The 24,472-nt window shown below is 39.6% G+C and overlaps 1 protein-coding gene across 2 annotated transcripts in view; it reads right to left on the reverse strand.

Moving 5' to 3' along the window:
* Positions 1-8,989: 8,989 nt before the first annotated feature.
* The window catches only part of PCSK2 (proprotein convertase subtilisin/kexin type 2), a 370,368-nt gene continuing 354,885 nt past the window's right edge, over positions 8,990-24,472 (reverse strand). For both annotated transcript variants that reach the window (XM_073672192.1, XM_073672191.1), the window contains one exon: positions 8,990-15,975. In XM_073672192.1, coding sequence (XP_073528293.1) covers positions 15,483-15,975 — 493 coding nt within the window. In that variant the 3' untranslated portion in view covers positions 8,990-15,482. The remainder of the gene's footprint in view (positions 15,976-24,472) is intronic.

The raw sequence follows: 24,472 nt of genomic DNA on the forward strand, positions 1-24,472 counted from the left end.
CCACATTATACAGAGCACAGTATTCACAGAACTGGATGATCTACAGCAGATAAAACAGTGATTTTATCTATATGACAGCAAGCAGCCTAGTAAGTGACACATCACTGGGGAATCATGGTCTCTGCCCCTACATTATGCTGCCCTCAGATGTGGTTGCAAAAACCTGGTGACAGATTCCCTTTAAAGAAGAGATTTTCGAACTATCAGGGGTGCCTTACTCATGAAGGTCCCAGAAGTTGTGGATGAGGTGCAGTTGAAGAAGTAGTAGATCATGCAGCAAAATCTGGATGACTCACAGAATTGACTCACTTTGTGCTTATTTTAGACTAGGTCTTTGTGAGCCATGTGTGATTTTTAAGTGCTTCGCTGAGACTTGCCATGAATTGGTGCCAAATTGCAGGCAGTTTATCCACACAATTCTCAGCTGCACAGCATTTTACCACTCTGCAGACACTCTGTGAAGACCCAAATATATAATATTTTATGAATTTTACTAATTATTGCCATTTTATATGTAAATGTTGCATTACAATACTCCTACATTTTCCCTTGTTTCACATACTATGTATTCATTGCATCTCTCGATCAGAAGTATTCTGTTGTGCAGTTGATAATGTTATTTGCTTGCACATATTTGGCAGCCACTCTTCTACTATTCGATGCTGTTTAATGCCTCTGTTCCTCTATCTATCTAATTATCTATCTGTACCTTCAATCATTCTTTACATAACGCTGCCAGCCCTACTTATAAAATGTGCTGTGCTAGGAGGTTTTTTTTAATTACATTATTCTTTCATCTACAATACCAAATTTATGATCAAGAGATAGAAAATGATTAAAACAAATCAAATGATCACTAAAAAGCAATTTTTTAACACAGAAAGAACAGGTCAATCAAAGTCATCTCTAATCCAAACTGTCTTACAAATACACCAAAGTCCCAATTAAGACTAAAAATGCCAAATCATCTATTAGTGGGACAAAGAACGTGCATCCACCCGCTTCATGTTTCCTGGATTTGCGGCTAAAATTCTACTGACGAACTGCAAAAAAAAGGGGGAATGCTTCAGGACTTTTGTTTTTTCAGGTCCCGGAAGCCTCAGAAACCTCTCTACAGTTTAGAATGTGAATCCAGCCTCTTAATAATCTCTTTGGTAACTGAGACAAAAAATGTTGTTTTTGGAAAAGTAAACTTTTAATGCTATCCTTGGCAAATGCTAATGAACCAGATTCTTTTCACTTAGATCAGTCTGGTTTTACCTGCTGTGATCTTGTCCCCCTGAGCATGATTGGCTTCCTCCTGAGTCCCTGTGCCTTTAAGTCTTGCAAATATGCACAATGTCTTTGCCCATTGGGGGTCCATGATTACAGTGTGTAAAGCCAGATTGCTCTCAGTGAAGAAACTAGACCCCCTGGACAAGTCAGGTACTTTTGCATACTGTATGTCGAGGAAAGTATTAAAACTTTTTTTTTCCGATAATATTTATTATTGTTCAAGGTGTTAGAGACATTAGTGGGACACAGACAAAAGAGTGACCCTGTGTAAGAACAATATATGGGCCTAGAGGTGTATCTAGAGAAGGGCAGGCAGGGCATGTTCCCCGGGCGCAGACGGCAGAGGTTTGCAGTCGGGCCACCTAATGCAGCGGTCAAATGTGTCTCCCCCAGCAGCTGCATTCTGCCGCCCCCCCGGACTGAGAGTCGGCAGTTCTCTGAGCCAGCTGTCAAGTTGACACCCGGCTCATAGAAGCTGCAGCGCCCCGCCGGCTCAAAGTGTTCAATTGTACTCGCGTCTTTTAGACATGAGTACAATTGAATCTCTGACCTCCGGGTCAGAGCGACGCCAGCTGCATGATCAGGTCATGTGATCACGCTGCTGACGTCACTCGCCGGCGCTGCAGAGGTGCACATTGGTGGTAAGTGCTCTGTGCTCCAGAGCTGAAGACACCAAAGATGTAATGGAGGGAATGATTTATTGTGGGGGGAGATTTACTATTATGGGAGATTTATCTTATGGCTGGGGGGAGATTTACTATGAGGGTAATTTATTGTATGGCTGGGGGAGATTTACTATGGGGGTAATTTATTGTATGTCTGGGGGAGATTTACTGTGGGGGAGATTTATTATGGGGGGGTGATTTATGGTATGGCTGGGGGGAGATTTACTATGGGGGTGATTTATTGTATGGCTGGGGGAGATTTACTATGGGGGTAATTTATTGTATGTCTGGGGGAGATTTACTGTGGGGGAGATTTATTATGGGGGGGTGATTTATGGTATGGCTGGGGGGAGATTTACTATGGGGGTGATTTATTGTATGGCTGGGGGAGACTTACTATGGGGGTGATATATTGTATGGCTGGGGGAGATTTACTATGGGGGGAGATTTACTGTGGGGGGAGATTTATTTACTATGGGGGTGATTTATTGTATGGCTGGGGGAGATTTACTATGGGGGGTGACATATTGTATGGCTGGGGGAGATTTACTATGGGGGGAGATTTACTATGGGGGAGATTTACTGTGGGGGGAGATTTACTATGGGGGGGATTTACTGTGGGGCATGACTTATGATATGTCTGGGGGGAGATTTACTATGGGGGTGATTTATGTTATGGCTGGGGGAAGATTTACTATGGGAGGTGATTTATTGTATGGCTGGGGGAGATTTACTATGCGGGGAGATTTACTATAGGGAGAGATTTACTGTGGGGGGAGATTTACTATGGGGGGAGATTTACTGTGGGGGGAGATTTACTATGGGGGGATTTACTGTGGGGCATGACTTATGATATGGCTGGGGGGAGATTTACTATGGGGGTGATTTATGGTATGGCTGGGGAGAGATTTACTATGGGGGTGATTTATTGTATGGTTGGGGAGATTTACTATGGGGGGTGATTTATTGTATGGCTGAGGGAGATTTACTATGGGGGGAGATTTACCTAGGGGGCGAGATTTAGTGTGGGGGGATTTACTGTGGGGCATGACTTATGATATGGCTGGGGGGGAGATTTACTATGGGAGTGATTTATTGTATGGTTGGGGGAGATTTACTATGGGGGTGATTTATTGTATGGCTGGGGGAGATTTACTATGGGGGGAGATTTACTCTGGGGGGAGATTTAGTATGGGGGGATTTACTGTGGGGCATGACTTATGATATGGCTGGGGGGAGATTTACTATGGGGGTGATTTATGGCTGGGGGGAGATTTACTATGGGGGTGATTTATGGTATGGCTGGGGGGAGATTTACTAGGGGGTGATTTATGGTGGGGGGAGATTTACTATGGGGGTGACTTATGGTATGGCTGGGGGGAGATTTATTGTATGGTTGGGGAGATTTATTGTATGGCTGGGGGATGATTTACTGTGGGGGGAGATTTGTTGTATGGCTGGGGGAGATTTATTGTATGGCTGTGAAAGATTTAGTGGAGAGGTGATTTATTGTATGGTTGGGGGGAGATTTAGTGTGGAGAGAGTGGTGGGGGAAATTTTGTGTGAGTGATTGGTGCAAACACAGAATGGGGAGGAGGGGTACGTACGCAATATGGGGAGCGATGGAGGGGGAATGTATGACGACACAGTATGGGGAGCGAGGGTGATGTGATGTGTGAGACACAGTATGGGGAATTGGGGGGATGTGTGAGGGGGTAAATATATGAGGAGACAGTATGGTTAGCAGAGGGATGTGAGAGAAGACAGTATGAGGAGGGGAGGGGGAAACGTGTGAGGAGACATGGGGGGGATAAAAGTGTGAGTGGGCACAGAATAGAGACTGAGTAGTGTGGGGGTGTAGAATGGAGGGGACAGTGTAAGGTCACAGCCAGGAGGGGACACAGAGTGAGAGTACAGTGTGAAGAGGGAGCCCAGTATGGTAAGGAGAGGACAGTGTGGAGTGCATTTACCATAAGAGGGACAGTGTGGGGGTCATATTTTGTGTAAGGAATATAGTGAGGAGCAATTATGTATTCATGGGCTCAGCGTAGGGCAGATATTTTTATTCGGGAGCAATATAATGACACTGCTATCTTTAAGGGTACCGTGTGGGGATGTGCTGCAGAAGACTGGAGAAGGTGGAAGTCTGCAGGTGTGGATAAGAAAAGTCATCATGGCGCCTCGACAAGATGAAGAAGAAAAGAAAGAGAACGACTCCAGAGACAACGTCATCTATCAGGTACCTGGATGTAAATGTTTTGTAATACTAATTCTCATATTTTTATTTATGTTAGGAGTATTAAAGGGGTTGTCCAAGTTTGTGATGAGTCTGCAGTCATTCTATGTGACTGCAGACTTCTGAATTCTCACAGTGCGCACTGCACACTGTCAGGATTCTCTCGTGCTGGTGATTTGCATACATGCAGTCACATGATGACTAGACATGTGTGGCCTCACTCAATGACAATGAATTGAACGAGATCGGATATGTCTAGTCGGAATGTGGCAAGAAGTTCACAAATTGCATACTAGTGCTCACAATCCTAAAAGTGTGCAGTGCATGCGCTGTGAGAATTCAGAAGCCTGAAGACGCAGAGTGACTGCAGACTTTATTCTCAAACCTGGACAAGCACTTTAATTATAAAATGAAGCCCTGTAGCCAATCGTAACAGCGTGTAATATCCTCACTGTCAGGATTCAGCTCTGCTTGCTAGTTCCATAAGTCATCACATGGCCAATTCACTCATATGCGATTTTCATACCTATGGTCATCTGACAATGAGCTTCTCTTCCTGCTTCTCTCAGTTTTTCACTGAACATAGAGAGAATTAGGCAGAGCAGCTCGTCAGCACGTGACTAAGTGTGCAAATCGCATATGTGCTTGGGGATGGGGGGCGCCAAACTGAATTTTTGCCCCGGGTGCCAGAAATCCTAGATACACCTCTGTATGGGCCCTTTGCAGTCCAATAGCTCATCATAATGCACTCTTCCGCCTTTGGAGGCGGGAGTGACCACCGTAACCTTTGGGGCCCCTGTGCGACTGCACATGTTGCACCAATGATATGTCCACCCCTGATTAGACCTTGTATTCACATTCTAAATTATACTAGCGGCAGTCTCTGAGGCTTCGGGACCTGACAAGTTCCCTTTAATTGTTTGGTGAATGGTAAGTCAGGAGGGTGAGCAGATGATGAGCGGTGGTGCCCCTGGATTTTTCCCTTATACATAAAAAGGCCTTGAACTTACTTTCAGAGGTTTATCAAAGTACTCGTATAATGTGTGAAGATTGAAGATATGATACACCACCGATGAGAGATGTCGGGTAGGCTTACCATCTGATGATCATCTGGTTGCTTCTTCAGATTGAGCTGACCCAACCAAAGAATATCAATAAATACTCTACCATCTAACTATATTTTGGCTGAGGTTTATTTAAAGGAGACACACTTTCTAAATCAGTATATATATACATATAATTTGTTGCTAATAAGTAGAGGTGAGCAAAAAGATTTGTCAGACCCTGATCCAGTGGCCATGTTAGTAGTTAATGCCTGCCAGAAGGTTGGTGCAGCAGCAGATAAAACATCTGGGCCATCATGTCACATGTACTGTAATCGTTGCTGCTGCCTTAGCTATTTGCTGTAGCACTAGTGTTTGCACACGCGGGAGAGGCCGCCAAAAAAATCATTCACAATTTTGCAAAATTGTGAATTTTGTTAAAGAAATTGCATTTACAGAACTCCAAGAATTTTTGTTTGATATTCTGCGACAATTTTGTCTCTTTTGCCTTCTCTGTGCAGGGGCCGCACACGTTATCTTTGCAGGGAAAACGTTCTTCAGGTCAGATATGCAGTCAGCATCCCATGCTGTAATGTCTGTATACTCTTTCGTCCTCCCCTCCCCAGGAGCTGTGGTATGATCAGACCATGTTCCTGTACGGTCAGACACAGCCATTACACAGTACACAGAAGGGGCACATTTATAAGATTATCTCAGCACAGGAACATATTTTTTTTTGTGGAACTTACACTTTATTTTTATTTCAAGATCTATTAATTAAAATGTACATTGTTCGCGGGAAAACCCCTTTAATAAGCCAGAAATGCTAGTCAGGGTTCAAGTGACCACGAAAAAGGCTAACTCAACATCAGGCTGCCTTTATTATGAGTGTGGTGTGTATTTGTTTCCAATTTGACAATTTAAAAAGGTGTGGAAAAATAGACATGCACAATTAAATATCTCGGATTAATGTAATAAAGTGCTTTCAAATTTTGGGATTAAGAAGATTAATTACCTCCTACCTAAAAATGATCACTTAACAACAAATGTGAGGGAGTGGTAACCACCAAAAAATGCAACAACAGCTCATAGTATTGTTGAGGGGTTTACGGTTGCCAAACTGATATACTAAAATATGCAGAGGTGGACACATCATTGGTGCAGCCGCACAGGGGCCCAAGAGATAAGGGGGCCCATTTCCATCTCCAAAGCAGTTGGAATTGTGCATTATCATGAGCTATTGGACTGCAAAGGGCCCATATATTGTTCTTGCACAGGGACCATTTTCTGTCTGTGTTCACCTCTGAAAATATGTATGCAAAAATTTAAACATATACAATATGATATAGAAGGGTTAATATTTTTCTATATTCTATATTTTTTTGTATTAAATAGTGTCATAGTCTTTTAGTATTAACTAGTCTCATATTTTGTTTCATATTTTTTCTTGAGGTTCCATATTTGGTCTAATATTTTGCTTTCTCATATACAATGCTCTGAGAAACTGTTTGTTATTGGTTGTACTCTTGGAAAGGCATAATAGCTAAAAAATCTCACAACATGTTTGTGAGAAGGACAGCTGATGGGAATTTCCAATGAAACTACATTTGTCTAGAAATAGTATAAGAAACCTGCTCACAGGATAATAAACAGAATTGTTTTGCTCACAACTGGTGTGCATTTCTTTGCTACGAGCGCTCGTGGCTGTCCCACAATTCGGCCTAACTGGTGATCCCATAATCGGACTTTGAATCAGAACAGCTCCAACAAATGTTTGCATTTTTTAAAAAAGCAAAAAACATTATTATACCTCTCGACAAAAAAACACAACCCAGAATGCTTTGCTGGTTGGTGCATGAGAAGAAACTTGTGGCAATGACTGACGTATTTTTGTGGTGCATAAGCTTGTAAAACAGTTATGCTTAAAACATTTTTGTTTTAAATTCTCTGACTCTTAACAAGAATTACTTAACCCTAAACGACTTGGTAGGTACATGTACGGAAAACAGCTGCAAAACCTTAAAAAAAAACTATTTTTATTTATTTTAGAGAAAGAGAGACAAAAGATCCAGATCCAAATCCAAAGTTCGGGGTTATTAGACTTTCTGTCAATGGTGTTGACAACTCATGCTCAGTCCCTTGCCAAATCATCAGTATATTATAGATATACTGGGCCCAAAACAGAACTTTCTCAACAGATGCTATAGGATTAGTGAAGATCAGCCTTTCCTGGAGACCTAAAAAGTAATTTGCATAGGTAGGCGTGAAAACCAACCCCATGGCAGTCCCTTGAGTTTGCAAGTAAATAGTTTCCTTGAAAAGGAAAAAGTTATGCTGTAAAGCAAAATCCAAAATTTTAGAGAAAGAGAGAGAGACAAAAGATCCAGATCCAAATCCAAAGTTCGGGTTTATTAGACTTCCTGTCAATGGTGTTGACAGCTCATGCTCAGTCCCTTGCCAAATCATCAGTATATTATAGATATACTGGACCCAAAACAGAACTTTCTCAACAGATGCTATAGGATTAGTGAAGATCAGCCTTTCCCGGAGACCTAAAAACTAATTTGCATAGGTGGGCGCGAAAACCAACCCCATGGCAGTCCCTTGAGTTTGCAAGTAAATAGTTTCCTTGAAAAGGAAAACGTTATGCTGTAAAGCAAAATCCAAAAGGACAAGAAAAACCCCACTAGGTCAGAGTCCAAGTCATTCATTGATAAAAAGATCCTAGCAGCAATCATCCCATCATGATGTTGAATAGATGCATATAGTGCCTCTACATCAAATGTTACAGGCCACATGTCATCATCCATTGTTATACTGTCAACCTTTTTTAACACATCCACTGTGTCTTTGAGATGTGAAGGTAAATTCTGAACAAGTGGTTTCAAGTAAAAGTCTAGGTACTTACATATAGACTTGCATAGATTCCCATTCCCAGAGATGATGTGTCATTGTGGGGGAGCTGTCATTGGTGGGGGTGCCGAGTGTCACACCCCCACCAATCAGACATTGATGAGCTATCATACGGATCGGTCATAAATGTTAAAGTAGTGGAGAACCTCTTTATGTTACATATAAAGTATGTAACTATGTAACTATGATTTAATGAGGTTTATTTATTATAATTCACTGTATGAGGACATTTGAGATTCTGGCACTCTATAGGGGGTCATTTGCAATAACATGCAAAACAATGGGACTAGTAGGCCTTAAATTTGTTTTCCTGCGAACAAAGTTAATTTTAATCAATAGATCTTCCACAATTGGATGTGTTTAAAAAAAAATGTTCCTGTGCTGAGATAATTTTATTAATGTGCCCCTCCTGTGTGCTAGGTAACGGCTGTGTCTGACTGTGCAGGAACATGGTCTGATCATACCACATCTCCTGGGCAGGGGAGGACACAAAAGAGAGTATATAGTTAGCACAGCATGGGATCACAGTACGGTCAGACACAGCCATTACACAGTACACAGCAGGGGCACATTTATAAGATTATCTCAGCACAGGAACATTTTATTTAAACACATCCAATTGTGGAAATTATTATTATTCAAAGATCTATTGATTAAAATGTACTTTGTTCATGGGAAAACTCCTTTATCTGAGGAAGGTTCAAGCAGCCTATTTCAATACTCTATTCAGAAGATTTTTCCGTTGTCTCCTCTCTTCATAGTGTGTGGTTATTTTTATTTCTTAAAAAATGATCTGTTTGTATCTGTATATAAATTGAAACCTTTATAAGGTGACATGGAATAAACACAGACAAGTATCAATTCAATCAAAATGTAATTTTGGGTAGTAGAGTAAAACATGAAAAAGAAGAATACAGAAGTTTTCAATTCACAAATAACATCATACAGTATATGGAAAACAGAATTCTTTCTTCTCTAAATTCACTTAGATTTAAATTCATTACAGATGTTGCAATCGTAGGTGATCTCTTCCCACAAAAAAATATGCCTGTTAATTAATTTGAAATTTATTCATCAAAATGTTTGTTTGTTATTTGGTATTTTAAGTGACTATATGACAAGTCCATGAGCCGGAATGCAATGTGATTTGTTGTGATTATCCTACCATTAATCATACAAAAAAGTAATAAAAAATCTTATACTGTATCTCTATAATGATTGTACATTTATAAACATACACTGCAATACAATAACAATCTTTATGACACTTATTGCAAAGACTTGTCACTTAAAGGGAACTTGTCAAGACAATTTTACCACTGGACCTAGTAATATGGCTATATAGGTCCTAGTACAACATAAAAAATAATTCCTGTTTTATACTAATCAGGGCGGAATAATCAAGCTTCAAAGCCACAGGTAAATAAATCCTAGAAGTGCACTTGGGGATTTTCGATGCACTTAATAAACCCAAATGCACTTTCAGGTTCAGTTGTATATTGCATGTACTATAGCATGAAAGCTTGATTTTTCAGCTCTGACATATCAGATTACTGTAAAACAGGTATATTTTAATATTGCTTTATCAGGCTTTATGCAGTCATATCACTAGTTTCAGCACTAAAATCTCCCCTTTAAACTATACTTACTACCACCCTATAACCTTAAGACTAACCTTAAATACTCATGGGTCTTCTGTTTCCACTGGATTTATTTTTATCCCTTAAGTGATTTCATTCCCTGGCTATGGCCCAGTTACTTCAGTTCTGTATATGCTAATAGGCAGTGCTGTGTTCTAATTAATAAATGGACACCTGGGCGATCCTAGTCACCTAGTGTCAACTGTGCAAGAAATATTCTGGCACTGTGTAATAAGAGAACAGTGACCGAGCTTCTCGTGTTGAGGGATCTCCTAATATCTGAGAACCGTGATCAGAGTGGGATCCATTTTTGTCGGATGTAGAGAATAAAGAAAATAAGTCTCTCCATCTTCTCCATTCTGTTAGTCCGTGATATTGGATCACATTCCGATGTCACCCAAGTGCGGTCTGATCCTTTTCACAAGGCCATAGAGTTGAATGGCCGAGTGCGATCAGATTATCGGAGGCAAATCGTGCATGCTGTGTTTTTTTCCTCGGACCACTCAATCAGGGGAAAAAATTAGACATGCTCACGACCTCATTGAATTATATTTGTCTGAGTGTGATTCGATGTTCTGACGGATCGCACTTGGACCAAAACTACAGTCATCTGCGCGAGCCCTAATAGCACGAGATAGAAAGTGGTTGATGGATAAATGAACAATTAACTTACTGCACTGCTTATTAGCATATAGGGTGTTAAAATTAAGAGGGCCACACTGGAAATAAGAGACCTTTAGAGGAAAAAGAAATATTACAGAAACAAAAGACAATGTGAGTTTAAGATAAAACATTGATCTTAAAGGATATAGACAACTTAAGGGGTTTCTTTTTCTTTTTTACCTAAATGCATGTATTTTGGGCCAAAAATAATTTTTGCAATTGGGTTTTATTAAACATTTTGCACAGTTTGCCTTTTAAAGACTCTTTGTTTCCCTGCATATTGATGGCTGCAGAATGAGTTAAAAAAGACTCCCATCAAAGTTTTTATCCTCTTAATATATTACAGTCATCATATTATATAGCACTGTGTACTTACAATTGCTCATTTTGCCTTTCTACCCAGTTAATTCTTCTCTTTTCTATTAGGGCTATGACATCACGTGTTTAAAAACAGACTAGCTGCATCCTTCTAAACTCTATGTAGAAACAGGAAGTTTTCTTTTCCTCATTTGAACTACAATCCTACAATACGGAAAAGTTCCTGGCCATCCGACCTCCACCTCCTCTTCAGCTCTTGACTCAGCTAGTCCTGCTCCCTTGCTTTTATCTTTCTTTCTTGTTTCCTTTTGTCAGTGATGTAATATAGTAGTTCTAATGATGACTCATGCAGGGAAAACAGACTTCCTGTTTCTACATAGAGCATAGAAGGATTCAGCTAGTCTATTTTTCATCACGTAATGTTATAGATTTAATGGAAAAGAGAAGAATTAACTGGGTAGAAAGGATAAATGAGCAAATGTGTCACATAACCCTCTTCCCATTGAAAAAAATAAAGTTGGATCCAAAATGGCCGACTTCAAAATGGCCGCCATGGTCACCATCCATCTGGAAAAGCTTTCCCCCTCCCATATACTAATGTGCCACAAACAGGAAGTTGATATCACCAACCATTCCCATTTAATTTAGTTGTATCCATATAAATGGCCCACCCTGCACATAGTGCTATATAATATGACGAGTGCAATATATTAAGAAGATAAACATTTTGATAAGAGTTCTTCTTTAACTAAGAATTGGTTAATGAAATCATTTTTGACAGAGAATTTGTAACTCTTTTTATTTTTATTTTTATCTGTACTGGTGTATGACAATATCACATTCACCTCTACTTCTGGTCATAAATTAGCACATAGGAATTCAGAAACAGATAAAAATAAAGTTACTAATTCCCCTTTGGAATGAGCTCACTGATGAATTCTCAGTTAACTCATTCAGTATCCAACAATATAAAGGGAAAGAAAAGTAGAAAATGCTCCTGTAGGTGTCCATATCTTATAAGTTTATGTGGTGATGTAAGGTCCTCTACAAGGTCTTGTTTATCCTATGATAAACAAAAAAAATACTTTTTTTTCTTAGAGCAGATTGTCTCGTCTCTAGTCTCTACCTGTCCTATCCTACTTTTGGGAGAGAAAAAAATTCCAGAAACACGCAGAGGTCTCGAATACAATGAAGTAAACCATCCCTAAAGTGCAATACAAATAAATAAAAGCACTAAATTTTAATATAATTGCGGCTTTAGAAAAAAAAATGTTAAGAATATTATCTTAAAATATTTTCTTTTAATTGTATCTTTTTTCAATAAATATGGTGCATCACAAATTCATTATTTTGTGATTCGAATGGACATTTTTTTTTTTTAAAAAAGTTTTAACTAAAAAATATAAACAAACATATTTAAAAATTGCTGCTATATATCATTTAATGTGTTTTTTTTTCCAACATAGAACTGCATGATTACAAGAATGCAAATTAATGTACATGATAATTAAAATTTTTCACAAAGGTGGAATGAAGGCCAAATATTTTTTTTATACAGAGAGTAACGACTAATCATTTTATAATTAGTACATATACATGCACACATGTATTGCACGCTGAACAGATTATGTGAGTTTCTGTGTGTCACCTTCATATACAAACACTCATATACATATTTTACTTTGGTTTATTATCTCTTCGAGTTTTAATACATTATTATTTCTTTTAAAAACTGGACCCTGAATATGGCAATAATATATAGTGTTTTACATTAAATATATAATATATATGAAAGAATTTCCTGTAGAAAATAGTACAATACCCTGCATTTAAAGGAGCACTCCAGGAAAAACTGATCCATTGTGTTCTGCCTAGTGCAGGGCCTGAAGGGGGAGGAGCATGACACAAAGAATACAAATTTGAAATTTCCCTTTAGGTTAAGCACAAAGCATCTATTTAATCCAGAGTATTCATTTAATATGCTCAGATAGTAATCGATTTTGTGTTAATTTTATGAAAACGGATAATGCTTACAATTACTTAATAATAATTCAATACAAAAATGGAAAAAAAAAATATATTGTGCTTTAATAATTTAATATCTCAATTTTGTTTTGCCGCACTCTTATAAAACCAATGTCACTTACATTATCCAATAGTTTATTGCACAGTTGGCATTTGTTGTGGACAATAAAGTGAAATGAAATCCCCTTTAAGACTCTTAATATATTAAAGAATTAATTTAAATGACTAAACATTTCGAAAAGACCATGTGTTAAAGAAGCACTCCTCCTCCCTCCTCCACTCCATCCCCATATATTACAATCATCATATTATGTAGCACTGCGTATTTACAATTGCTCATTTTGCCTTTCTACCCAATTGATTCTTCTCTTCCATTAGGTCTATGACATCACGTGATTAAAAACAAACAGGAAGTCTCTTTTCCCTGCATGAGTCATCCCCCTATTCAATTCCTGACCCAGCTGCTCCCTCCTCCCCCTGCCTAGGACTTTTGCAGTGATGACTCATTCAGGGAAAATTGACCTCCTGTTTCTACATAGAGCTTGGAAGGATTATGCTAGTCAGTTTTTAATCACGTGATGTCATAGACCTAATGGAAAAGATTAGCTGAGTAGAAAGGCAAAATGAGCAATTGTAAGTACACAGTGCTATATAATACCATGACTGCAATTTATTAAGACGATAACAATTTTGATGGGAGTGCTTCTTTAAGTTGCTCTGAAATGTATAGTGGACATATTGTACAAACTGCTATAATGGCCATATTTATACACTGAGAGTGACATAGAGAAACAGATAAAAAGGACAGTCTTGTGTGCAACTAATTCTTAGGGGTTTGGTACCGACCCCAAAATCTGGTCTTGGTCAACTATTGTACCTACTGTATATTTGATGCATACATATGTTCACTTATCAATACATTTTTTACAAACAGTCCTTAGTTATTGAATTTTTTTTAGCTTTTTATATTTTATTACTTTTTTTTCAGACTGACTGTTAATTGGGGTTAATGTATAAAAAATGTTTCAATTTGATTGCTAATTTTATTGGGGTTACCTTACAAAGACGCTGGATGTTGTAGAGGGGGATCCTTTTATTTGACTACATGTAATACTACAATTCAACTGTAAAGGTCCCTACAAAAAAAATATATGGCCACTGGCCAGTCATATAACTGATATAACTGATTGTTTGGGTTATCAAGACCCATATTGGCATCCATTAGAGGATTATTACCTTTTTATTATCCAAGTTCATCACCAGAAGCCCAGGAGTCGATTACAAGAGTTTCCCTGGAGCAGTTGGCAAACAGGGATGTCTGACCCTCTGAGGATGGGTTATCAATCTGACAAGGCATTGGTAAACTTCCCTGTTTGGAAAACCAGACAGGGGGGTCGTACTAAGAGTTTTATCCATTCTCTGGTTGAGAACCTGACTTCTAGATGGCAGGTACACCCCCCAGATAAGTCGCGGTCATGGTTGCTGCAAGGTTGCTTCTCTGAATGCTCCCGAATAGGAGCAGGTTTCCCTAGTGGTCCCATAGTGGTTGGTTTCCCTACTGGTCCCATAGCTTCGGGTCTCATATGGGGCAAAGATTGGTCACCGAACCAAAAGCCTTATGGGGTGCCTGGGAAAGCGCTGGAATGGCAGTTATACCCATCCAGGCCTCAGATTGGTAGTGGTGCTGCAGTAGCAGTGGTGCCCGGATAAAGAAATTAATATGAAAACGGCATCTGGATAATATAATGAATCTATAAGCCCCTTTAATAAATAACTCTACACCTCCCAAGCCCCACCAATATAATTTTAGGATGATTTCTTAACAGCATATCAGACGAAAATAGAACTGGAGAACCACTTTAAACTACTAAATATTTTGGATTGCTTTGATTATATAAAGAGAATGTAGCACCAGGTTTTTGCTGCCTCATTTGATTTGCTGGTAAGCTAGAGGCTGAAACTCTAATTTTACTGCTGAGCCACTTACTGAGCTTCTTGCTGTAGTTTTGATAAAATTATGTATTATCTGCTGCAGCTCTGCTAGTCTTCTCAATGATGAGCTGCCACTATATGTAGTCCTCAATATTCATGAGCTCCATCTATCCGAATTACCATTATTGATTAGCAGCTTTCTGCCTATGCACAGTGTAGAAAAAAAAATCTGTGAATAAGTTATGACAGAGGGTTAGGAAGAGTTCATCATTGAAATGACTAGCAGAGCTCCAGCAGATAAATTAGTGATCTATCCAAACTACAGCAAAGACTCCAATAACTGACACAGCACTGGAATTGGGGTCTTTGCCCCTAACTTTATGCAGTCATCAGGCTGGGAAGCATAAACCTAGAGACAGATTTCCGCTAAGGAACATTTATAACACTTAGGATGCATGATTCTCTTATAGCAGGGGTCAATTTTATTTTCCGTATATTTTTTAATTCAAATTTTAATTTTGCTTTTGTTCAACAAACAATGATACACAAAACGTATTCAGATTGTGCGTGTTCTTTTTACCTTACAATATTTAGGGGTAACACTGTAAAAATATATATTTATATATTTATTTGATTCCAAATAAAGAAATAGATGGCTATAAATATTTAAAACATATGATACTTAGAAGCCAGTGTATCCTATACAGAGATTTAAGTGTCAGTAAGAGAAAAATCAGGAAAGGAAAATATCACACAGACATGCAGGACAGCCTTAGTTTTTGCTTTTGTTTAATAGACTTTTCAGGCTTCTCTCTACGGCCTCATCCAGTTCCTCTTCCAGCTCTTCCTTCTTTGACATAGCTAATTTTGACTGATAATCTCTAACTATTTGGTCTATGTAGGGGGCACTTTGAGTCCCATGCAGCATCAGGGTCCATTCTTTTAGCACACCTTTCTGTGGCATGCTCCCAACAAACCCAATCTCGAGAACCCAAGTACCTCTTGGGTCCTCTCCCCACGTGTGGGTGGTCATGAAGGGCCATTTATCAAATCCTACTTTAGAATCGTCATCCCGAGGACGACGACTCAGCAAGATGGACTTGGTTCCCATTGGAGATGTCATATTGATGTTTAGGTCACCACGTCTTGTAGAATTCACAGTTATTACAGCTTGGACGTGTTCGAGGTATCGTACAAAGTTTTCCTTCCCTTCACATGCATCGGTTGTGAGAGTGAGAACCAATTTTCCTTCTGGAGGTATTTTTCTGTTCACAAAACAGAAAAAAACACATTATTACTGTATACATCATCTGAATACATTTTTAAATAGAATAACTGGAAACCAATCTTGAGATATAATGTACATACATACATTCAAATTGTTCGAAATTCATCCCAAATTTTTTTCAGGAATGTTTTTAATGGCTAATTTTCACATGAAATAATAAAGGACTTTTATTTTAATCATCACCTGTTGACGTGATGCTGGATACACCCAATATTTGCATACAAACTATGTATGCAATTTTTCATTATCACTATATGTAATTTTTCATTATCGCTATAGCTGATACAGAGCTTCAAATATTTAGCATAGACACGAGATGTAATTGACTGAAGGTGTCCTGGGTTTTTGCCTTCTTCTGGATCAACAGATTTAGGCATAGGGATTTCAGTAATACCATTATTAGAATCAAAAGAGTAATACAAAAGATACAATTAATTTAAAAAATTATAAACGGGTACATTTTTAATTATAATAGTGCAGAAATAATAAAAATGGTAATAATGATACATTTGTGAGGCCAAGTCCCAGTAAGTTAGTAAGTTAGTGTAGGGAGTACAATTGGGGGAGAAAGGTTGAACTGGATGGACTTAGGTCTTTATTCAACCTACGTTACTATGTTACTATGACATAGCTGTCTACAGCCGTCAATACAAATAGCTTAGATACAACCAAAATTGTATCATTTAAAGGGAAGCTGTCACAAGGATTTAGTCCCCCAACCTGTTACCTGGGAAAGTAAGAGGTTAATGATTTTTTTTCTAAAGTTTATTCTGGCTGATATAGCATAATGCAGAAAAATTATTTTGAAAACAGTGCTTCCTATATTCTAATGACCCGTAAAGCATTCATAGGGTGGAACTGCTCTTCAGAAGAGTCAAGTTGGCTCATCCTCCTCTTGACTTGACATTGCACAAGCCATATATATCATTACAAGCTGCTTATAGTAGCATCTGGTGCATACATAACATGTAGATGAAGTTGGGGTCTGTGCACCCCACTTCCGTGCTCATGTGGAAGATGCCACTGGAGGTGACTTGCAGCTACATATGCCGCCACGTGGGTTTTGATTAAGGCACAAGAAGGACCAGCCAGTGTGACTCTTCATTAGAATATAGCGTGCGTTGTTTTCAAAGTCCATTTTCTTTGTTATGTAGAATAGATCAGAATATAGAAAGACATCAGTGTCGACCTGTTACCGTCATAGTAACTAGTTAGTGGTGGTTTTCATATCACTTTTTTCATATTATACTGTATCAGGCAAAAAATAGAGGGACATCATTGTCAGCCACTGACAACATTATTCTTGAAACTGTTCATGTAGGTCACTGAAGAATTCACATCATCCTGATCCATGGCTGCTAGGTATTTTGAGTGTGTATATCTGTCAAAAGGATACAAGCAGCTATTTATACCAGTTCACTGTCAGATTTTCAAAGTAACAACAAGAAAAGTAAATTCCTATCTATTAGCTAAGTGATCATACACTTTGAGGTAAGGTTATCAGTTGCATGCTGAGATTACTATCCACAAAGAAAAGTGCACTTGCACAGTTTCCAAGACTGAAAATATAAAAAGATATGGAAGAAGAAACAGGAAATTAATCATCAGAAGATATACCTTCTAGTCCATCAGGGTATTGTGATTGCTACTTAAAGGGAACCTGTCATGTCTAATAACGCTGTTAACTTGCACAAGTGGGGTTAATCTGAAGGTTAATAGCTTTATGAAGGTGTGCGGCCACTGGCCACTTTACTGAAAGTGCAGCACCTGGGAGAAAAAAGCCGGCGGCTTTCAGTCATACAGACATGGCCAGAGCAATTACAGTCACTGCTCACAGCACTGAGAGTGACTGTAAGCATGCCCTGACACTCTGACTGAGGTTGGGAGTATAGGAGTGGTGATCTGCGCTTGCTGCGAGATTTCCAATAGGATCCAACAGACATGAAGACAGATGAATTATAAAAGTGGTTTATTCTCAAAGTTGGACTAACTACTACATCAGAAGAACCACAATGACAGTACAGAATAAAACAGAGACCTAAATGGTTATAAATTTTCAAAAAGAGGCAGCAATTTGAGGTGAATTTAGGAACGCCCTTATGTGGTCCATGTGACTACAAACTTGTTTTTTTTATAAATAAAGTTATAAAAAAAATTGTGTGCAATAATGTGATTATGATGTCTGAGTATTTATAAAATAGTTTTTAGAACTTTTTTAGAATTTTTTCCACACAATGCACTCGCATTATTGCACAAATTTTTTTTTATTGGCGCCTTTTTTACATTTTTTTTTAACTATTTAAGCCTCTTTGTTTTATTCTGTACTGTCATTGTTGTTCTCCTGATGAAGAAGTTAGTCCAACTTCGAAATGCTTTGAAATCATTTTTAAAATTCATCTGGCTTCACGTCTGTTGCATCCTCCCAACCTCTATCTCTAGGACAATGTTCCTCTGTCCTGAAGGTGCTGGAGCAGTTGAATTTGCGTTGATAGTTCACTTGTGGGTTTCACAACCCCAGAAGGTGAGCAGCTCTCTGATATACTACAATATTATTTTACCCGATAAGACCCTATTTGCGCTTTTTGTCTTCCAACTTCATGATACTTTGACTGACAGTTAACTCGGCACAGATGTCAGTCACTGTCAGTCAGTGCTGGGGGTGTGCTTACATCTGTCGCTCTCATTGCTATGAGCGCTAACTATCATTGCTGCTGGCATGCCTACATGACTGAAAGCTGGAGGCTCCTGGGAGAAAAAAAGTTAACTTTCTCCTGGGTGCCGAACTTTCAGTACTGTGGCTGCACATCTTCATAATGCTATTAACCTGCAGATTAACCCTGTATCTGCAGATTAACAGATTTATCAGACATGACAGGTTCCTTTTAATGTTCCTACTGAGTTGAGAACCTGAGGTATAAAGGTATCTAGCCATACAAATTTTGCTCACACTCTCAGTGCCAGCAAGTAATGCTTCTTCTTGGAGCAAAGAGAGTGCCTATTTGGTGCTGCCTATGCAGAGTGCAGCAGTCAAGATGAGTTTGCCATTGATTGCTGTACACTATATAAGTTGTGACCAAAATGAGAAAGCTCCGTATAATGAAGTGAGCTTTGTTATCTCAGTCTCTGCCTATGCAGAGCTCCACAGCCGATGACAAACTCCTCTTGACCACTGAGCCTAAGCAGCAACCGAGATGATAAACGCTGCACACGATTCAAGACTTTCTTAATTCATTAGCAAGAACAGTTAATACATTTTTGCACTTTTTCCTAACTCCAGGGTTTGGCCAAATTCAGACGCCCATTAAACACAGTGTTCCCATATCACCTAGGATAAAGACAGTAGAGGGGCAAACACCCCAAAATACATGTCTGCAAATAGTGTTTAATAGGACATGTGAAAAAGCCCTTTAAAGGACAATATTCGCTTTTATGATTGCTAACTCCAATTAGTGGCACTACAGTTCCTGTCCTCTTTCTCTCTGAAAAGGCGATTTGCATATTTAAATTTCCAGGAGAGCACTGCCTAAAAGTCTCTTTATGATGCCCTTCAAAAGGAGAAACTTTACAAATTAAACAAAAAAAAACACAAAAATGGATAACTGCAAAAAGCAGAGAAAAAACTACATAATCAAAGGAAAAACAAGAGGTCATAGAATCATAGAATCATAGAATGGTAGAGTTGGAAGGGACCTCCTGGGTCATCTGGTCCAACCCCCTGCTCAAAGCTCAAAGGTATATCAGTATTTTCCTCAAAATACAATATACCTGCTTGGGGAATATGTTGGATTAATGGAAGAGACTCAGGCAGTGCTAGCGCTTCATGGGTTAGGGAGCACAAAATACTTGCCTTGTCTGGGATATTGTCACCCCACTCTACCCAATTTCCCTACTATGACTGCATGTTTACATCATGCTGAAATTATATTTCCTAAGATGACTCTGCTTTCTGTGGTGTAACTGCTCTATGTGATGTCACTAGACCATGTGATCTATAGAGCATAATTTCTGCTTGTAGATAATGTTTAACTAGCTAAGAGAGACTTACAGGTCAGGCAATTCTCCCTGGGAAAATTGGATGCAGATTAGTTTATATGATATTTTGCCCCACCCTCCTTTCTCTTGTCCAATTTTTTACTCTTTCATCTTACATAGTACAAATTATGCATTGAAAGGGGTTGTCTTCTTCTTGGACAACCCCTTTTCAATTACAATATTCCCCAATGTAAAATAAAAACACCTTATACTCAACTCCGGTTCAGCTTCATTTCAGAAATGTCAGCATCAGATCTCTTGGGGCTTGCATGACGTTGTTATGTCATGTGAGCCCAGCAGCCAATCAGTGGCCAGCTAATGGTCCGCTTCACTCTCACTTCCTTCAGACATAACTGACAATCGGAGGAGGTTAGAGAGCAGCCTCAGCTCTCACTTCTTCCAGGTTTCAGTTTCATCCAAAGAAAATGAAGGTGAAGCGACCCATTAGTGGCCGCCTATTGGCTGCAGGGCTTATGGAACATAACAGCGTCACACAAGCCCCAGGATACCTGGCACTGAGGTGGCTGAAATGGCACGGCACCAGAGATGAGGAGATGAGTATAAGGTGTCTTTATTCTACGTGGGAAAATATAGTAGTTGAGAAGTCGTCATCTGAGTAGTGGACAACCCCTTTAACATGTTATTGCTTTTGTCTCATCAACAAGGTCATGCTTAGGAGGGGATCTGGAACATGTGAGATATCAATGTGACGTCAGTTGAGCAAAATCACAATATTGCGATTGTTGTCACATGACCACAACTGCAATTGAGGATTTTTTAGAATGTGAGTACATTACAGATTTGTTATTTTAGGGATGGTAGGTAGCATGGCATATAACAAATTGACTTGCGATACCCCTATAAACACTTTAGACAATTAGTTACTTTTCTCTATTTATTTTTTTAAATTGTTCAGTTCTAATCTTCATCTTCCGCTTATTCTCTCTTTTACACCATACAGCACTTTATAATGGCAGCTCCCATGTTGCATTAATACATTTCGCCCTCTTCTTTATGTTATTTTCCTGAGAGGTTATTACAGAAGACTAGGCATTTGACACATAATTACATGTTACATATTGTATGAGTCTGAGTATAATCTTCGGCTCCACGATACATTTTCCTGTTCATAAGCCTGACAATGACATGATGAAATAAAGCATCTGAAATATTAATGGAACAGCTGACAACGTTGGCTGCAGACGATGAAGGCTACCCAGCTTCTTTGCACTAATTGACGGGGTTGCCAAGGTGCACGATAGAGGATGTTGAGGAGACTATATATAGAATCTGTTCTCCAAGTCTATGAGGAGGAGAAAACAATTATCCAAAGTATGACTGAATCAAATGTTAATGGAAGCTGCACTGCGATTCCCTGGAGGCAGGATTTTACTTCCTCGGAGTAAATAATACAGGTTTATAAGATATAATTTGACTTAAACAATTTAAGTAAATTATTTGGTATTACTGTGTATGGATATAAACTGTAACAATATAATACATAACAATATCAAATAATTTGGTTTGTGGGGTCTGCAGCTATAACAACTCATAAAGGGTTATTGTAGCAGGTGCTAAGATCCATGTATCTGCTGACCTGATGAAATGGAAAACAGAAGATGCTGAGTAGTGAAAGCCTTGTCTGTAAGGGAATCTTAGCCAATCAACATCATTATGAGAGCGTCTGAGAGTCCCTTGGGGACCATAGCTATGTAAATTGCACTGTACACGATTGAGGCAGTATAAAAACCGAAAAAGCAAAAAATAGGCTATAATACAGTGGGTACGGAAAGTATTCAAACCCCTTTAAATTTTCCACTCTTTGTTTCATTGCAGCCATTTGGTAAATTCTAAAAAGTTCATTTTTTTTCTCATTAATGTACACTCTGCACCCCATCTTGACTGAAAAAACACAGAAATGTAGAAATTTTTGCAAATTTATTAAAAAAGAAAAACTGAAATATCACATGGTCATTAGTGATGAGCGAGCACTAAAATACTCGGGTACTTGTTGCTCGGGTCGAGCAAATTGGAATACTCAGGCGCTCGACCCGAGCAACGAGCCCAATGTAAGTCTATGGGAAACTCGAGCATTTTTCAGGCGGCTCCCCCCGGCGGTCTGCAGAGGGCCTAAAAATTGCCCAAATCAATGGGAACAGTGCTCAAATGACATGGGAACAGCATGGAGAAGACCCCTGGAAGCATTTCTGACTCCCAGGTCACTGCTGTTAACAACGTTGTCAGAGGTATTACACCACTTTTACGGACTCACAATAAAACATACCAAAACGAAACCAAAATGGATTTTCCTGGGAAATATTTAAGGAACATCCTTTCCATGACATGTACAATGTATATAAAGCAAAATAAATAACCAAAACCAAAAATACTCCGCCACACCTTGGGCTCTGTTCACACATAGCGTTTTTGATGCATTTTTGCACTTTTGCATTGCTTTCAACCAAGTCAAATGCATTCACCAGAAAATGTCATTTTAACATTTTACAACCTTATCTGGCCATGTGGTGTGTGACACATCATCAGACACATGCATACAGTGCTGAAAAGACATGGGAACAGCATGAGGAAGACCTCTGGAAGCATCTCTGACTCCCAGGTCACTGCCTAAAAGTGTGCTCATCATAAGTGATCCTTGGCGCATTCGAAGATGCCTCCCGCCATGCACCTGTCATTGCAGACTTGCAACAATCACCGTCCATGTCCTTGCCCCACTGCAGCATTCTGTTGTCCCTACCCCATTCCTTGGAATGCAAGCGCAAGTATGCAGGCAGCCACCCACCCACAGGCTGCAATACTATGCTGCCAAATTTTTGTCAGCTGCTTGCACTTGAAATGTGGCATTTTAAGCTCATGGAGGTGGAAGCTTTTCACAACCTCATGCCGGGGGCGGCCGGGTGTCCATACTCGGTCCCTAGCCGCCAGAATATTTCCCGGTATCGTCTCCACCTTCCACAAGCACGGGTCCCTGAACATTACTGCTGGTACTTTTCTGTGGGAATTTGCTTGCCTCCTACAAGCCTGGAATATTCCCAGCAAACTATGGTACAATGCCATGGTATTAGCACTGCCCCCAGTACCAATAGCGAAGCCATCCTCAATTTCCATCTCAGGAATTTTATTTGGTAGACTGAGTGGCTGCCCAAATACATTAGTTTCTCACAAAGGAGCTGAAGATAGAGTGGCAGTAGGTGCAAGTTTCTCCAGCCTGTTAGATATTAGAGGGTGAACGGCAGCACATTGGATCAGTGGTTAGCACTGAAGATTTGCAGCGCTGGGATCCTGGGTTCAAATCCCAGCAAGGACAACATCTGCAAGGACTTCGCCCGTGTTTGCGTGTGTTTCCTCCTCAGTAAAAAAGCAGCCATAGAGTGTCTGGGAACCTTTCCACACACTTTTCTTAGCCAGGACTGCTTCTCGGCAGCCTTGGCTTCTACCTCAGGAGAGATCCTGATAGCGCTAACTTTGCAGCTGCTATGGGGCTCTTGAGCTAGGGAGAAAGGTTAGCCCTCAGAATCAAATCCTCTGGTTGGCACAATGTTTTTCAATCTGAAACAGCTTCTCAGTGGGAGTTGCATTTCACCACAGCCATATTCTTTAGCTCGGTGAAAGGACTGGCAAAGAAGGAAACCGTATCTACCCCGGCTGTCATTTCTCCGTCACCAGGTTCCGCCCATTGTCACACACGACCATGCCTGGCTGTATGTTCAGCGGTGAGAGCCACAGATCAGGCTGCTGTGTTACAGCTTTCAACAACTCTGCAGCGCTGGGTGGTTTGTCAATTAAGCATTAAGCATGCTATCTTTAGCACAGCCTGTTGCCGCTTGGCCAAGGCATTTTTTAAGACAAATGCATTCACCGGGAAATGTCATTTTAACATTTTACAACCTTATCTGGCAATGTGGTATGTGACACATCATCAGACACATCCTGTTTTATTTATGATGGAGGGACTCTGAAAGTCATAAAGCCTATTTTTAAAGGGACATCAGACGGCCCTTACTATTCTTAAAAGGCCAGCAGTCGGCTCTCGCTATTGTTAGAGAGCCATCAGCTGGCTATGCTTTGTTGTTCCCATTATTAACAAGTGGGTCTCCTAATCTGTTATTGCGTATCCAGTGACTGCAAGGGCTGCCAAAAATTTGGACGCAACCCAATACCCCTTTGAAGAGACATAGAGGAGGGTCTCAGTAAAAAAAATGTTCCCATTATAAAGGAGTGGGTCTCCTATAGTGGTAATGCCCATGCTGTGACTGCAAGGACTGCCAAAATTTGGGAAAAACCCCACTAATAATTTAAAGACACATAGAGCAGGGCCACAGTAACAAAGTATGACATGTTCCCATTAGAAAGGAGAGGGTCTGCTATACAGTTATAGGGTATGCAGTGAGTCCAACGGCTGACCAATTTTAGGAAAAACCCAA

Source organism: Phyllobates terribilis, unplaced genomic scaffold, assembly GCF_046119375.1.
Source record: "Phyllobates terribilis strain yellow unplaced genomic scaffold, ASM4611937v1 Scaffold_3__8_contigs__length_932513732, whole genome shotgun sequence".
NCBI lineage: Eukaryota > Metazoa > Chordata > Amphibia > Anura > Dendrobatidae > Phyllobates > Phyllobates terribilis.